This window comes from Triturus cristatus, chromosome 3_2 (genome assembly GCF_964204655.1).
Source record: "Triturus cristatus chromosome 3_2, aTriCri1.1, whole genome shotgun sequence".
Lineage (NCBI taxonomy): Eukaryota > Metazoa > Chordata > Amphibia > Caudata > Salamandridae > Triturus > Triturus cristatus.
In genome coordinates, this window is record NC_140584.1 from 852,619,103 (window position 1) to 852,636,692 (window position 17,590).

Here is a 17,590-nt window from a genome sequence, read left to right on the forward strand (position 1 = left end):
GTGGTTTTCGGCCATAGTGGGTATTCGTTATCTCTCGCAGCTGTGCGCTGCCTATATACATGACTATCAAAGGAGAGAGAGAGGACTAGGTAGCTAGTCCGTATCCCCGGGGTTTATATGTGAGATCAAAAAGGACTAGCCTATTTGTGAATTTACATAGACTCAAGACTGTAAGGCAGGGTACAAACCATTTTGTTTGTTCATGAAGCCCTCACCCACCAACCTAGTTGGTGGCATGCTTCATCATCGGGCCCACCCAGTGACACAGAGTGTGTCCTGGGTGTGCTTCGACGCCTGGATACAGCGGAGCAGGTATGTATCTGAGTGTGCAGTGTAGTGACATGAAGGTGACGATTTAAAAGCTATGCAGGGATCCCAGTACCCGAGGGTAAATTATATTTCAATAACTGGGTCACTTCTAGCATTAAAAAAGGCTGTTGGATGTTATAGGAATGTTAGTTAGGGTTTCCTACATCCAGGTGTGGTCTACATGTTTCAGCCTGGCCTTTATGATTAAAACTGGCTTTCCTCAGGACCAAAGTGTGTAGGTGCAAATCACTCAGATTAAGTGATTGTGTAATTTTGAGAAATGTGTAGCACTCGCTAAGGTGCTTTACATGTGAGAGGGGGATTCCCTCTTAGAGCATTACTGGACATACAACAAGTATGACAGGACACACATACAGGGGAGAGTCTCAGTATGGTTACATATTCACAAGACAGATTGATTGCCGATATCTATTGTGCTGTGTAGACGATAAATAAGCGGCAAATGGTGTAGCCATATTGGTGGTATGGCTAAGGTGAGAGTTATCATATGTATACGAAGTTGTGTGGTGGGCTAAGCATCGTAAGCGCATCAACACACAAAACAAGCATTTACAATGCAACGGTCTTGGCATTGTTAAAGTTAGAGCTATTGGCATTGCTCATGACAATGCCGTTTCTTTAAATGTTTTAAAAACAAAAACATAAACAAAAATAATGTCATGAGCAATGCCAATAGCTCTAACTTTACCAATGCCGAGACCATTGCATTGTAAATGCTTGTTGCTAATAAAGACTGTGTCTTAACAGGATTGTTCACTTTCTTGTCGCTTACGAGAGTCAGGGTACATTCTCTGTGAATCTTCCGGTTTGTCCCGGCGATGGACTGTCTGCACAAAGCACCTTGCACTTTATCCTCTTCTGCAAATTTTATTCAACACTGAGGTCTGCTTATATTTTACCACATTTGAGGCAGGCAGATTTAAGGCAGTGCAGGGTTGTAATTGAGGTTTTGCATAAGTCATCTACTGAGAGGTTATGTTACTCGATTGCAATGTTTATACAACGAGTGATACGTCTACGTTCTACACATGCCCCATGAAAGTGGGCACTTTTGTTCATGACTCTTTTTGTTAATATTGTATGTTGATTTTATATACTGATCTTTTGGACAATGAATCTGAGAGACTTTTTTCAAGGCTAAAAGGGAAAACAGCACTTTTTTTATTTTTGTACTCCAATACATTGCTTTATTATTCGTACAAGGTACATTATCATATTTTGTTACCTGGCGGACTCACTGAGTTTACTGTTGGAGGATGTGGTTGTGTAAGCGGCAAACATGGCTATCTCACTATATTGCACCGTTACCTCTTTTTCCTTGTATTCAGTAAAGATCTGTCGTTTTTTATATATCTAAATTGTGTATTTTTTATGTGAAGTTTTAAGATTTTCTTTTCTTTTAAAAATCGAATAAAGGATTGGATTGCATTGAAATGAACTCTTAGCATCGCACCTAGTTACAATAAACCTAATGTTGAAAGGACCCTGGGTCAGAGCGCAGCGTTCCTTCTTGAGGCTGGGAGGAAGACAAGTCAGTCGACTGGCAGAAAGGTCCTTGCACACGTGTGTTCAATTAATATTCGCTTCAAAACACGTATAAAAATGTGAAAACTACTTTCTTCCTCAATGTAAGAGAAGGGAGGAGGCTATTTTTAAGTTAATGGCACGCCTCTCCCTTCACTGCACGAAAAGTGAAGAGGGTCACCGCCTCAATGACAGCATTTACACTGATTATCAAAGCAACAGGACCGGCTCTCAGTCCCCACAGGTCTTCAACGAGACGCTTGTGAACTGCAGCTCACACAGCAAATACACACCTTTTAAGATTTTGAACCATCAACCGTCAAGTGGTTAAAACTTTCTTTTTATCCTTTAATATTGCAATAGGGAGGGGGCAAAAGTAGCTCTATTGTGACTCGCAAGTGCTCATGGGACTAGGGCCAAGCCCGAGCCAGTCATTCAGCCTGAACCTTGCTTGGTTTGCAGATAAAGTCCCACGCCTGCCTATCTTCAGATACAAGCAGTCCTGTAAAATAGTGTCAAATAAACCTTTAAGTTTTCGATGATATTCAGGGACAGCTTGTTTAGGCAAACTTTTTTGTGATGTACCTACAGCCGTACATGTGCTTATGACAGCCTCAACTGGAGGAGGCATAGGCGGCTTGTTGCCAACCGGCTCCCACGATGGTGTCCAAGAAATAAGACTGTGCTATCTGCTCTCAGAGACATGGACCTGATCTACTCTACAGCCGCAACATTTTCTGCACAATTAGAGGGGTTACCACCATCCGCAGCATAATTTGCAGATTACAACCAAAAATAACATCGAGTTTAATTTCAAACAGATCAAAAGTGACTAAAAACATAGCAACGCATCGTTAGTTGCTCCATTCATGCGTTAACATGGCAGGTGAATCTTGTCCCTTGACAGCGAAAAAATCGCGAAATAGTGGCGCCATTGTATGCCACATAATTTGCTTTTTCTTTCCGCAGAATTTCGTCGTCCATTTCTGCTTAATTCCACTGGCTATGTAAATACTTTACAAATGTACAAGGTAAAGAGTATTTAGCAAATTTTAAAGTTCGATAGCAGTAAACGACACTTTCAAGAACCTTCATTGTTACTTTGGCTTATTTTAAATGACCGATCTGTCTTCTATTCCTCCACCATTCAAAAACAACCTGACGGTCTGTTTGTTAAACACCACTAAGCGCTGTAGCTAAATTACTGAACCCGCCTGGCGGCTTGCAGCACCATACAAAAAACACCACAACATTGCTGCGCTTTTATTGATGGTGGCGAACCATCGATTTTCTAGGCCAAGGTTGGTAATATGGGGTCAAATAACAATGTCCTCTATTTTAAACATAATATCGAAAAGGCGGAAAACGCGAAGAAAGTACCCGAACACAACAGAAAGAAGCCAGAATGGCCAATGCAAGCACTTACGTAAAATTTGCACCGATTCGTGGTAAAGTAGTGAGCCCTTCCAGAATCTTTCACAAACACAAAGGCCTCGTCCGATTAGTAAGCGCTGTATACATTAAGTTACAACACAATCTCCCACTCGGCGGATTTCATTAGACAAGCCGAGGGCACCAGAAGACACCACCGCCTTTCTCCGAGGCAGAGCAGAAATGCCTCGGAGAAACGCAGCGTCCTTTTCGGATTCGGGGGCGTGTTTTGCTGTTGTCTCCTCCTTGAGACTTCTTGCAAAAAACACGCCCCCCGATCCGAAAAGGACGGGGCCTGATTTGAATGACTGACCTCTTCTCCAATGGCTGGCCAGCATTCAAGAGGCCAGCCAATGGAGAACAGGGGAGGCTGGCCAGCATTCAAGAGGCCAGCCAATGGAGAACAGGGGAGAAGAGGGGCGGGTTCAAGCCCCTCTTCTCCAAGTCATTAAATCTCCGACTTCCGGTTCTGCCTTTCGGCAGACCGGACGTCCTCGACCTCAAAACTGCGATAACAGTGCTGCCTGCGCCAGGCTGTTACCGAAACAGGGAGCCAAGCAGAATTACCGCACCTCTCAGTGTTGGATTGGGATCAAAAATTGTCCCGGGCACCTTAAAAAAAAAAAGTGGCCCACATCTGCGGATTGCATCTTTTTTCAAAACACTGGTTCAGTGCTTTAAGTGTTATAAAAAGGTGGTGGTGGGGGGGTATAAAACTGGCATTTGACGACAAAAAAAAAATCACGTTGCTGGGGCCCTTTGCGCAAGGATTAGTTCACAATGGTGGACCGCACACACACAGCCCATATCGGCCACCACGCTTGCCAAAAAAGCGGCCCACAGCTGGAACTCAGATAACGGCCCACTGCCGAGTTCCCACCTTACCAGCCTGACCCCCTCCCCATCAATAAAGGAACAGCGTGAAGCTGGCCCTACTCTTTACAACAGGTGAACAGATAGAGTCTGACAGCAGCAGCGCTGCCTCCGCGGGTGTTTTGGCGCCGCCGCCAGAAGCAATGATGTCTGGACCAGTCGTACAAACACAGGGCGACAGCACCAGGGCTACCTGCACCAGGTGAGCTGGAGAAGGGCAACAATTGCCTCATTATTTAATTGACTGAAGCTGATGGTGTTTGCTGAAGTCAGCTGCGACGCCAGGGGAACTGAGGCATCATCTTTGCTTCTCCACTCAACAAAATTGTTTGATCCTAGGAAATCCGTCTCGACTCTTTTATCTTCAACCATTGAGAACGCGCAGTACCTATAAAAACAGAACTTCTATTTAAATGTGGCACTTGTGTGCTTGATCATTTGCCCGAGTATACATCACACCATCATTTGCATACGTGAAAAACAGCTGCATCCAGGACTCACACGTGGGGCGTATTTATGGGCGTGCTCCGTGTTCTAATGGAATGTGGTAATTTTCTGTCCCCCAAAGCTCCACGTTTAGGGTGCACGCCACGCTTCCTGACATGAATATTGTTAACCGTGCCGCCTACCTTCAATGCGCAGCTCCTGCACGGGCATCTCACTGCGGAATCCACCCGGCACCAACACGGCCATTCCCTGAAAACAACCTGCTATGTACAGGGCGGCGCGGGGCTCACAACAAGCGCTCACCGGGCAGTGAGCCCCCTCCGAGTCCGTCATCTCCCCTTTCCTACCTTAAAGTGGAACTGTCCGGATCCTAGTCCAGCCGCCGCCGCTTCCTCGTGTATTCCTCTGACCAGGGTAGGGCCGCCTCGCAGAGCAGGAGCAGGGACGGCCGCCGCGTGCCTGTGGAGGCAGCCTCTGCCGGAGCGCGTGCGTCTCCCGCTGCGGGGTGGTGGCGAACCATCGATTTTCTAGGCCAAGCTTGTTAATATGGGGTCAAATAACAATGTCCTCTATTTTAAACATAATATCGAAAAGGCGGAAAACGCGAAGAAAGTACCCGAACACAACAGAAAGAAGCCAGAATGGCCAATGCAAGCACTTACGTAAAATTTGCACCGATTCGTGGTAAAGTAGTGAGCCCTTCCAGAATCTTTCACAAACACAAAGGCCTCGTCAGATTAGTAAGCGCTGTATACATTAAGTTACAACACAATCTCCCACTCGGCGGATTTCATTAGACAAGCCGAGGGTACCAGAAGACACCACCGCCTTTCTCCGAGGCAGAGCAGAAATGCCTCGGAGAAACGCAGCGTCCTTTTCGGATTCGGGGGCGTGTTTTGCTGTTGTCTCCTCCTTGAGACTTCTTGCAAAAAACACGCCCCCCGATCCGAAAAGGACGGGGCCTGATTTGAATGACTGACCTCTTTTCCAATGGCTGGCCAGCATTCAAGAGGCCAGCCAATGGAGAACAGGGGAGAAGAGGGGCGGGTTCAAGCCCCTCTTCTCCAAGTCATTAAATCTCCGACTTCCGGTTCTGCCTTTCGGCAGACCGGACGTCCTCGACCTAAAAACGGTGGAAAGTGCATGAAAGGAAGATTATCCTCACGTTGGACTCTTGCGCACAGAGGATGTGACACTGGACTCTTGCGTACAGAGCGACTGACACAGCAGTTTTGAGTAGTACAGAGGGGGTGATTCTAGACTACTGAGGAAGTGACACTTGGCTCTGAGTACAGATGATGTGACACTGAACTTTGAGTAGAGAGGAAGAGACACTAAACTCTGAGTACAAAGGGAGTGACACTGGACTCGGGGTACAGATGGGGTGGCGCTAAGCTCTTGAGTACAGAGGGAGTGACACTAGTCCTGTGAGTACATAGGGAGTGACACTGGACTGTAAGTACAGAGGGCCTGACTCTAGTCCCGTGAGTAATGAGAGAGCGACTCTAGTCCCATGAACACAACAGGAGTAGCACTGGACTCTTGCGTAAAGAGGATGTGACACTGGACTCTGAGGACTGAGGATGTGACATTTGAGTCTTGAGTACAGAGGATGTGATACTAGCCTCGTGAGTACAGAGGGAGTGACACTGCAGTCTTGAGTACAGAGAGGAGGATACTAGACTTGTGAGTACAGAGGGAGTGACACTGGTCTCTTGCATACAGAGATAGTAACACTTGAGTCTGAGTACAGAGAATGTTACACTGGACTCTTGAGTACAGTGGAAGAGACATTAAACTCTGATGAAAGAGGGACTGACACTGGACTCTGAGCACAGAGGGAGTCACTCTGGACCCTGAGTACAGAGGGGGGGGCACTAGTTCAGTGAGTACAGAGGGGGTGACAGTGGAGTCTTTAGTACATAGGTAGTCACACTAGACTCTGAGTACAGAAGAAGTGACACCGGACTCTGATTACAGAGGGAGTGACACTGGACTCTTGATTACAGAGGGAGTGACACTGGACTCTTGAGTATAGGGCACGTGACACTGGACTCTGAGTACAGAGGGAGTGACACAGGACTCCTCTTGAGTACAGAGGATGTGACACTGGGCTCTTGAGTCTGGCGGAAGACAGAGGGAGTGACACTAGTCCAGTGAGTACAGAGGGAGTTCCACTGGTCCACTGAGTACAGAGGGAATGGTACTGGACTTTGAGTACTGATGATGTGACACTGGGTTATTCAGTACAGAGGGAGTGACACTGGAGTCTTGAGTACCGAGGAGGTGATACTAGACTCTTGAGTACAGAGGGAGTGACACTGGTCTCTTGCATACAGAGGTAGTAACACTGGACTCTGAGTACAGAGGATGTGACACTGAATTATGAGTACAGAGGAAGTAATATTAAATTCTTGTATAAAGCAAGAGTGACAGTAGACTCAGTACAGAGGGAGTGACACTAAACTCTGAGTACAAAGAGAGTGACACTGGACTCTGGGTACAGATGGGTTGGCACTAAACTCTTGAGTACAGAGGGAGTGACACTTGTCCTGTGAGTACAGAGAGAGTGACAGTGGAATCTTGAGTACAGAGGAAGTCACACTAGACTCTGAGTACTGAGGATGCGATCCTTGAGTCCTTGACCTCGGTCGAAGGCCCACACTCTCCCCGGCAGCTCCATCAGCGTCGCTGAACCCCCTGACTGGGTGTTTAGGCTGCTGTGCACCGTGGCTGCCCTTCGTGCCACGAACCGGTAAATTGTGTCTTGCCCCTTTGCTGCTGTTCCGCTTGTGTTACTGTCCTGGTAATTGTGTCTGCTGCATTCTCTGTCCAAATCATTCCATTTTTGTCTAAATATTGTAGTTTGTGTTTGTGTTCAATTATTGTTTTCTGACTGCTGCTTCCCCCATTGCCTTTTGTGTCACTTGGTCTGCTTCTCCTTTTTCCTCTCACCACCCCTTCTGTTTCCCATCGCTGCTCCCGTTTTCCCGCCTCCCAGCTGAGCGTCCCTCCCCTTCCCTACATACTGCCGACCGCTGCGCAGTCACGCCTGCCGCTGGCGTGCCAAAGGCAAGCCCATCTGCATCGGTCCACGACTCGACCGCGACCAGCGCCAGGAACCCTGGACCTCCGCACCGCCAACAGTACGACCCGGCAACACTCCACGAACTCAATCCTGGCCGCAACAACAACTACAAGCCAGCCTCGCCGTCCGACACCCGCGGATCCTTCAGCTGCCACCGCTGCTGACAAACCTACAGCACCGCAGGTAACTCGGACAGAGCACAGCACGATCACAAGAACGTAACCGAACCAAAGACCCTGCAGTGCATCCTCCTCAACGTCTGATCCCTCCACAAGCATGTCACCGAAATCTGGGAGCTCCTTGACAGCACCACCCCGAACATAGCATTTTTTACCGAAACCTGGACCAACACCACCTCAGGATCGGCCATCGCCATTCCCCAAGGATACAAGATAACGAGGAAAGACCGCCACGACCGCCCGGGAGGAGGAATCGCCATCGTCCACAAATCCCCCTCCGCCTGAGCACTCTCCCCGACGAGCCCAGACATGATGGAACATCTTTACTTCAAGATACAGACCAACCCGACCACCACTCACTGAGGAACCCTCATCTACTGTACCCCTGGACCTCACGGACCTTTCACCAACTCCATCACGGACATCATCTCCCAGCATGCCATCGCACCCACCAACTACACCCACTGGGAGACCTCAAGAGATCTTCCACATCGACAACCAAATGGACCCCAACACCACATCCCTCCTGGACAACGTACACAACATTGGACTCTGCCAGACCGTGACCAAACCAACGCACTCAGCAGGACACACCCTCGACCCCCTCTTCACTACAGGAAACGCCGTCACCTTTAGCCACACCTCGGAACTCCCATGGACCGACCACCGATGCGTCCATTTCTCCTTCAAAACACCGACCAAGCTCAGATACCAGCAACTGCCCCCACAAAGAAACTGGACCAGAATCACCGATGTCCAGCTCACCACCTCCCTCAGCAACTCCACCCCAACCACCGCAGAGAATGACGACCCCAACACAGCAGCCCGCACCCTGCACAGATGGATTTCCAACAGCACCAACACCATAGCCCCCCTCAAGAAAATCAACAACACCCACGCCAAGAAAGCCAGATGGTTCACCCCTGAACTTCGAGAGTCCAGACGCACCTGCCGCCGCCTCGAGAAAGACTGGAGAAACACCAAAGCCACACGAACTTCGGAGCTGCCACCAACGCCCACCACCAACTTATCAGAAAAACGAGGAAAAAAAGCACTGGAAGACAGAATCTCCACACATGCACACAACAGCAAAGAACTCTTCAACATCATCAAGGAGTTCGCCCAACCCACCAGAGAATCGACTGACATCTCTCCCTCACAAGAACTTTGCGACAAACTCAACACCTTCTTCCACCACAAATTAAAGAGCATCTACGACAACTTCGACGACGACAACCAACACATAGAACTCCCACAAACCACCCCCGATACCCGGAAACCAACGATAGACAGATGGACAGCCCTCACCACAGAAGACACTCTGAAGACCATGAAGTCAATCCACTCTGGGGCCCCCACGGACCCATGCCCCCACCACATCTTCAACAGAGCCGCCGACACCATCGCACCCATGCTCTGGCACACCATCAACCGCTCCCTGGTGACCACTTCTTGCCCCGAGGACTGGAAACACGCCAAAGTCAACTCCCTCCTGAAGAAACCCTCTGCTGACCCCACCGACCTCCAATACTACAGACCCATCTCCCTGCTCCCGTTCCTGGCGAAAGTCATCGGGAAAGCCATCAACAGCCAACTCGCTGCTTTCATCGAAGAGCATGACATCCTCGACTCCTCCCACTCCGGCTTCAGAAAAAAACACAGCACGGAAACCGCACTTCTCGCCGCTACAGACGACCTCCGCACCCTACTGGACAAAGGAGAAACAGTAGCCCTCCTCCTCCTCGACCTCTCAGCGGCCTTCGACACGGTCTCCTACCGCACCCTAATACACAGACTTCACGACGCAGGGATACAGGACAAGGCCCTCGACTGGATCAGATCCTTCCTCTCCAGCAGAATGCAGCGAGTCAGACTCCCCCCTTTCTTATCACACCAACGACCTGCGGCGTCCCTCAGGGGTCCTCCCTCAGCCCGACGCTCTTCAACGTATACATGGCACCACTCGCCCCCATCGTCAAAACCTACGGACTCAACAACGTGTCATACGCAGACGACACCCAACTCATCCTCTCCCTAGCCAACGAACCCGACATCACCAGACACAACTTTCAAGAAGGCATGGAAGCCGTAGCCAAATGGATGAAAAATAGCTGCCTTCAACTAAACACCAACAAGACAGAAATCCTCATCATGGGACCCAACACGTGGAACGGTACCTGGTGACCCCCCACCCTCGGAAGCCCATCCACCCCCACGGACCATGTACGCAACCTAGGAATCATCCTGGACTCCGAGCTCAAAATGGACCGCTAGGTCAATGCGGTCACGCCCTCCTGTTTCCACACCCTCCGCTTCCTACGCAAGACCTTCAAACGGATTCCCCTTGAACACAGAAAAACAGTCACTCATGTCCTGATCACCAGCAGACTTTACTACGGCAACGCACTCTACGCCGGAATAAACAAAAACCTCACCTGCAAGTTACAGAACATCCAGAATGCCGCCGCAAGACTGGTCCTCAACCTGCCCAAACACAGCCACATCTCCCAGCACCTACGCACACTGCACTGGCTCCCCATCGAGGCACGAATCATCTTCAAGATGCTCACGCACGCACACAAAGCCCTCCACCACACCGGACCAGCATACCTGAACAGCTGACTCCAATTCCACACACCCCAGAGAACCCTGCGATCAGCCCGCTCTCCTTCGCCATGGTCCCACGCACCAGAAGAACCAGATCGGGAGGACGCTCCTTCTCCTTCCTCGCGGCCAAGACCTGGAACGCCCTCCTGCTCCACCTCAGACAAACAGCAGAGCTTCCCATCTTCGTAAGAAACCTCAGGACCTGGCTCTTCGACGGACCCCTTCCCTGATGGACTGGTGCCTGCATCCCCCACCCCTCCACCCACAGCGCCTTGAGACCCTTACGGGTGAGTAGTCGCGCTCAATAAACCCATGATTGATTGATTGAGTACAGAGGGAGTGACACTGGACTCTTGAGTACGGGGGAGTGACACTGGACTCTTGAGTACAGAGGGAGTGACACTGGACTCTGAGTACCGATGATGTGACACTGGACTTTTGAGTCCTGCGGAAGACTGAGGGAGTGAAACTAGTCTGGTCACTACAGAGGGAGTGACTATGGCGCTTTAAATACAGAGGGGATGGTACTGGACTTTTGCATACAGAGGCAGTGACATTGGACTCTTGAGAACAGAGGAAATGCAACTGGATTCTTAACTGCAGAGGGAGTCATATTGAACTCTTGTGTAAAGCGAGAATGACAGTCGACTCAGTACAAAGGAAGTGACACTGGACACTGAATACAGAGGGAGTGACACTGGACACTGAGTACTGAGAATATGACACTGGACCCTGAGTACTGAGGTTGTGACACTGGACTCTTGCGTACAGAGGATGTGATTCTGGACTCTGAGTACCGAGAGAGTGACACTGGACTCTGAGTACAGAGGATGTGACACTGAACTCTTGCGTATAGAGGATGTGACACTGGACTCTTCAGTACAGAAGGACTGACACAGCAGTCTTGAGAAGTACAGAGGGGGTGATACTGGACTCTTGAGTACAGAGGGAGTGACACTAGTCCTGTGAGTACAGAGGGAGTGACAGTGGAATCTTGAGTACAGAGGAAGTCACACTAGACTCTGAATACTGAGGATGCGATACTTGAGTACAGAGGGCCCCCGGACTCTTGAGTATGGGGGGAGTGACACTGGACTTTTGAGTACAGAGGGAATGGCACTGGACTCTGAGTACAGATGATCTGACACTGGACTCTTGAGTCCTGCGGAAGACTGAGGGGGTGAAACTAGTCCGGTAACTACAGAGGGAGTGACAGTGGCGTCTTGAATACAGTGGGGAAGGTACTAGACTTTTGCATACAGAGGCAGTGACACTGGACTCTGAGTACTGAGAATATAACACTGGACCGTGAGTATTAAGGATGTGACACTCTAGTCTTGAGTACAGAGAGAGTGACATTGAACTGTAAGTACTGAGGTTGTGACACTGGACTCTTGCATACAGTGGATTTGAGTCTGGGCTCTGAGTACTGAGAGAGTGACACTGGACTCTGAGTACTGAGGTTGTGACATTCAACTCTTAGGTACAGAGGGAGTGACCATCCACTCTGAGTAAAAAGGGAGTGACACTGGACTCTTGTTTACAGAGGGAGTGATACTGGACTCTTGTTTACAGAGGATCTGACTCTGGGCTCTTTCGCACAGAGGTGGTGACACCGGACTCTTGAGTACAGAGGGAGTGACACTCAATTCTGAGTTCAGAAGGAGTGCCACTGGACTCTGAGTACAGAGGGAGTGGCACTGGACTCTGAGGACTGAGGATGTGACACTGGAGTCTTGAGTGCAGAGGTAATGACACTGCACTCTAAGTACAGAGGGCGTGACTCTAGTCCCGTGAGTGATGAGGGAGTGACTCTAGTCCCATGAACACAACGGGAGTAGCCCTGGACTCTTGCGTACAGAGGATGTGACACTGGGCTATGGTACAGAGGGAGTGGCCCTGAACTCTGAGGTCTAAGGATGTGACACTGGACTCTAGAGTACAGATGGAGTGATACTGGACTCTTGATTACAGCGGGAGGGACACTGGACTCTTGCATGGAGAGGATTTGAGTCTGGACCCTGAGTACTGAGAGAGTGACACTGGACCTTGAGTACTGAGGACGGGACACTCGACTCTTAGGTACAGAAGGAGTGACCATCCACTCTGAGTAAAAAGAGTGTGACACTAAACTCTAAGTACAGACGGAGTGACACTGCACTCTGAGGACTGAGAAAGTGGCACTGGACTCTTGACTACAGAGTGAGTGACTCGAGTCTGGACTACAGAGGGAGTGACACTTGAGTCTTGAGTACAGAGGGAGTGACACTCAACTCTTCGAGTACAGAGAGAGTGACACTGGACTCAGAGACCAAAGTCAGAGGAGCGGCCTAATGATAATGGCTGGAAGAGAGGGAGACCTGGGTTCTTAGGCTAGATGGAGACACTGGAGTCTCAGAGAGAGAGAGGAGAGTGAGAGATGCTAAACCGGAGCAGAGAGCGAGTGACGCTGGCTTATGCCAAGTGAGGAAGATAGTGGATTTAGGGGGAAAAGGGAGAGACGCCGCCCTGCGAGAGGAGAGTGAGTGACACTGGTTTATGAGTCGGGGCATTGGATTCTGGGAATGGGAAGACACTGCGCCCTCAGGGTGAGAGACGAACCCCGAGAAGAGGGCGAGTGGCACTGATTTCTGAGAGGCAGAGGGAAGGTGCTGGACTATGAGAGGACACGGGGCACTGATTTCTGGAAGGAAGACTGTGAGACACTGAATTCCGAGAAGAGAGGGAGATACCTGGTTTGTGGAAAGAGAGAAAGACACTGGACTCTCAGAGGAGTGACCTTGGATAATGAGGCCAGAGGAGGACACTGGACTGTTCAAGGGGAGAGCGAGGGACATTGGATTATCAAAGGGGGTTGAAGACATTGGACTGTGACGGGGAGGAGGGAGAGACTGCAATCTGGGAAGAAGAGGGAGGGACACTGTAATGAGGAGTGGGGCACTGTAATGAGGAGTGGGGCACTGTAATGAGGAGTGGGGCACTGTAATGAGGAGTGGGGCACTGTAATGAGGAGTGGGGCACTGTAATGAGGAGTGGGGCACTGTAATGAGGAGTGGGGCACTGTAATGAGGAGTAGGGCACTGTAATGAGGAGTGGGTCACTGTAATGGAGTGCGGCACTGTAATGAGTGGGGCACTGTAATGAGGAGTGGGGCACTGTAATGAGGAGTGGGGCACTGTAATGAGGAGTAGGGCACTGTAATGAGGAGTGGGTCACTGTAATGGAGTGCGGCACTGTAATGAGGAGTGGGGCACTGTAATGAGGAGTGGGGCACTGTAATGATGAGTGGGGCACTGTAATGATGAATGGGGCACTGTAATGATGAGTGGGGCGCTGTAATGAGGAGTGGGGCGCTGTAATGAGGAGTGGGGCGCTGTAATGAGGAGTGGGGCACTGTAATGAGGAGTGGGGCACTGTAATGAGGAGTGGGACACTGCAATGAGGAGTAGGGCACTGTAATGAGGAGTGGGTCACTGTAATGGAGTGCGGCACTGTAATGAGTGGGGCGCTGTAATGAGGAGTGGGGCACTGTAATGAGGAGTGGGGCACTGTAATGAGGAGTGGGACACTGTAATGAGGAGTGGGGCACTGTAATGGGGAGTGGGGCGCTGTAATGAGGAGTGGGGCGCTGTAATGAGGAGTGGGGCGCTGTAATGAGGAGTGGGGCGCTGTAATGGGGAGTGGGGCACTGTAATGAGGAGTGGGGCGCTGTAATGAGGAGTGGGGCGCTGTAATGAGGAGTGGGGCGCTGTAATGAGGAGTGGGGCACTGTAATGAGGAGTGGGGCGCTGTAATGAGGAGTGGGGCGCTGTAATGAGGAGTGGGGCGCTGTAATGAGGAGTGGGACACTGTAATGAGGAGTAGGGCACTGTAATGAGGAGTGGGTCACTGTAATGGAGTGCGCCACTGTAATGAGTGGGGCGCTGTAATGAGGAGTGGGGCGCTGTAATGAGGAGTGGGGCACTGTAATGAGGAGTGGGGCACTGTAATGAGGAGTGGGGCACTGTAATGAGGAGTGGGGCGCTGTAATGAGGAGTGGGGCACTGTAATGAGGAGTAGGGCACTGTAATGAGGAGTGGGCCACTGTAATGAGTGGGTCACTGTAATGAGTGCGGCGCTGTAATGAGGAGTGCGGCGCTGTAATGAGGAGTGGGGCGCTGTAATGAGGAGTGGGGCGCTGTAATGAGGAGTGGGGCACTGTAATGAGGAGTGGGACACTGTAATGAGGAGTAGGGCACTGTAATGAGGAGTGGGTCACTGTAATGGAGTGCGGCACTGTAATGAGTGGGGCGCTGTAATGAGGAGTGGGGCGCTGTAATGAGGAGTGGGGCACTGTAATGAGGAGTGGGGCGCTGTAATGAGGAGTGGGGCACTGTAATGAGGAGTAGGGCACTGTAATGAGGAGTGCGGCACTGTAATGAGTGGGTCACTGTAATGAGTGCGGCGCTGTAATGAGGAGTGGGGCGCTGTAATGAGGAGTGGGGCGCTGTAATGAGGAGTGGGGCGCTGTAATGAGGAGTGGGGCACTGTAATGAGGAGTGGGGCACTGTAATGAGGAGTGGGGCGCTGTAATGAGGAGTGGGGCACTGTAATGAGGAGTAGGGCACTGTAATGAGGAGTGCGGCACTGTAATGAGGAGTGCGGCACTGTAATGAGTGGGTCACTGTAATGAGTGCGGCGCTGTAATGAGGAGTGGGGCGCTGTAATGAGGAGTGGGGCGCTGTAATGAGGAGTGGGACGCTGTTTCTGAAACGATAAGGGGAGGCTGTGTTTTGGAAGGATGAAGGGGGAATATTGGGCTGTGAGAGGAGTGCAGCTTCTGGCGTAGACGGGGGGGACGCTTGATTCTGAGAGAGCGCGTGGGGCGTCAGGGCGAGAAACAGACAGATAAGGAGTTTAAGAACAAGCTGTCTAGGGTAGGGCGGAGAGTGCAGAGAGACCGCGAGATAGAGTGCGAGAGAGACTGCATTTTGAGTGAAGAATGAAGGCGCGACACATCATTCTCGGGTGAGACACTGGATTTCGAGAGAGTGAGAGACATTTGTTTCAGGAGAAAGAGACGGACTCTGGAAGGAAAAAAAGGAGACCATTGATGCGAAGAGGAGAGGGAGAAGCGAACTTCTCAGAGACAAATACTGTTTAAGTTAAGACATTTTATATTTAATTATTATTAAAGTTATTATTGACAATAATAATAGATAAAAGAATACGACGAAGAAAAGCCGCAAACCTTGATTAATTAAAAGAGTAACACTAAAAACACGCCGCATAGCAATGAAGAGTTAATGGTTTTTCAGTCACTCAGAGTCATTGATATTCTTGTCCGTTGTGAGCGACACCCGTTTCGTTCGCACGAAACAGCTATAAATTACAAGCAGCGCAAACTCTGTTTCTGCCAAAAGAGATTCTGGGTCTTAGAGAGAGTGACAGACTGGAGAGGGCTGGGGTGAATGGTTGACATCCTGGGCAGTGGGCGCTTTACCCTGCTTCTAGGCACCGTAAGGCGGTCAGATACGGATTCTTACCAAGTTGCTGGTCGTTCTCGGCGCTGTTCCCGGCCCCGCACCAGAGGGTCCCGGGGTAGGTGAAGCCCCTCCTGGACCGCTGCAATCCTCCCTCGTCGTGAGGCTGGTCCTTGATGAAGATCTGGCAGGCCAGCCTGGCTCCGGCAAACCTCCCAAAGCCGGGATCCTGCCACCCTTGGCCCTCGTTGACTCCTGCACCCACCGACCCTGGGCACTGGGTAACCGCTGCCGCCTTTTCCCGACTGCCAGCTCTGCACGTGAGCATGAAGGCCTTCACGGTCTCTGGTGCCCCCTTCAGTTCGCAAGACACCAGCTGCCCCTTGGCATCAAGGGTGGACGAAACCAGCTGCAGCCCGTCCGACACCTGCTGCAGGGTGTAACCGAGAGTGGGCAGCGGGGTGGTCTGTTCACACACCGAGCCCCCACGCTCCTGAGTGTCGCCCGTCGCTAGCAGCCCCCCGGCCGACAAGGCCCAGAGAAGGAGCAGGCACTGCATGGCGCCGCCGTTCAGCACCAGCTCAGCAGACAGCGGCCGGCCGGCAGCGCACCCCCTTTATAAAGAGTTCTACAGGGTGGCCTGATGGAGCGGCATGGAAGGGGAGGGGCCAGTGCCCCTGATTCCAGCCCCCTCCCCTGTCCTCATCTCACCCTCCGCAGTAATCTTCGCACGAAGGCCAACCCCGCAGACCCCTCGTCGCGTTTTAACGCTTCGCCATGGCACACTGCAGCCTACTGTCCCATCACAGTGCCGGCCCCTGCTTGGGTAAAGTGCTGCCCCTCTTCTGCCCTTGTACAGTGCAGGCCCCTGCATCGGCACTGTGCAGCCTTCTGCTGTGCCCTGAGACAGTAAGGGGCCCTGCTTGGGTACAGTAACCCCCCTGAGCTGTCCCCACCATTGGTACTGTGCATCCTTCTGCTGAGCCCTGAGACACTTTAGGTCCCTGCTTGGGCACAGTGCTGCCCCCGTTCTGCCCCCTTCATTGACACTGCATTATTCTGTTGTGCCCTGTGACAGTACGGGTGCCAGTTTAAGCACAGCCCTGCCATTGCTCTGCCCTCTCACAGTGCATCCTTCTGCTCTCCCCTGGGACGGTTCGGGTCCCTACTTGAACGCAGTGCTGCCCCTGTCCTCGCACTGTGATAGCTCCTGCATTGGCACAGTACATCCCTCTGCTGTGCTCCGGGACAGTACGGGTCCCTTCTTGGCTACAATGGTCCCACTTTTCTGCCCTCGCACAATTGTATCCCCTGCATTGGGACAATACATCCTTCTTCTGTGACCTTGGACAATACGGGCCCCTGCTTGCATAGATAACTTTTTTGCATGTGCCAGCTGGGCCCAAGCCCAGGGCGCCGACCTCCAAAGGCCGCTGGCGCTCCTTGCAGCAGCCTCCCTATAACTTAACTCCAAAGAAAAGTGTGCTCAAACACTTTCTTGAAAGCTGCTGGCGCATTTGTCTGACTTTTGTTTATTTTTCTTTTCATGGCGCTTTCATAATCTTACCCCCTTACCTTCCTCCCACTCCTCCCATATTTTCAATGCATTGACAAAGTGGACGAGTGGGATGGGATGGGGGCGGCGGGGG

The 17,590-nt window shown here is 51.1% G+C and overlaps 1 protein-coding gene across 2 annotated transcripts in view; it reads right to left on the reverse strand.

Annotated features, from left to right (window-relative positions):
* PROCA1 (protein interacting with cyclin A1) overlaps nt 1-16,735 on the reverse strand; it is a 62,960-nt gene extending 46,225 nt beyond the window's left edge. Inside the window, exon 1 of one of the 2 annotated variants that reach the window (XM_085649130.1) lies at nt 16,005-16,735. In XM_085649130.1, the coding sequence (XP_085505256.1) occupies nt 16,005-16,500 (496 nt within the window). In that variant the 5' untranslated portion in view covers nt 16,501-16,735. The remainder of the gene's footprint in view (nt 1-16,004) is intronic. The other variant, XM_085649129.1, reaches the window with a different exon arrangement.
* Nucleotides 16,736-17,590: the final 855 nt, after the last annotated feature.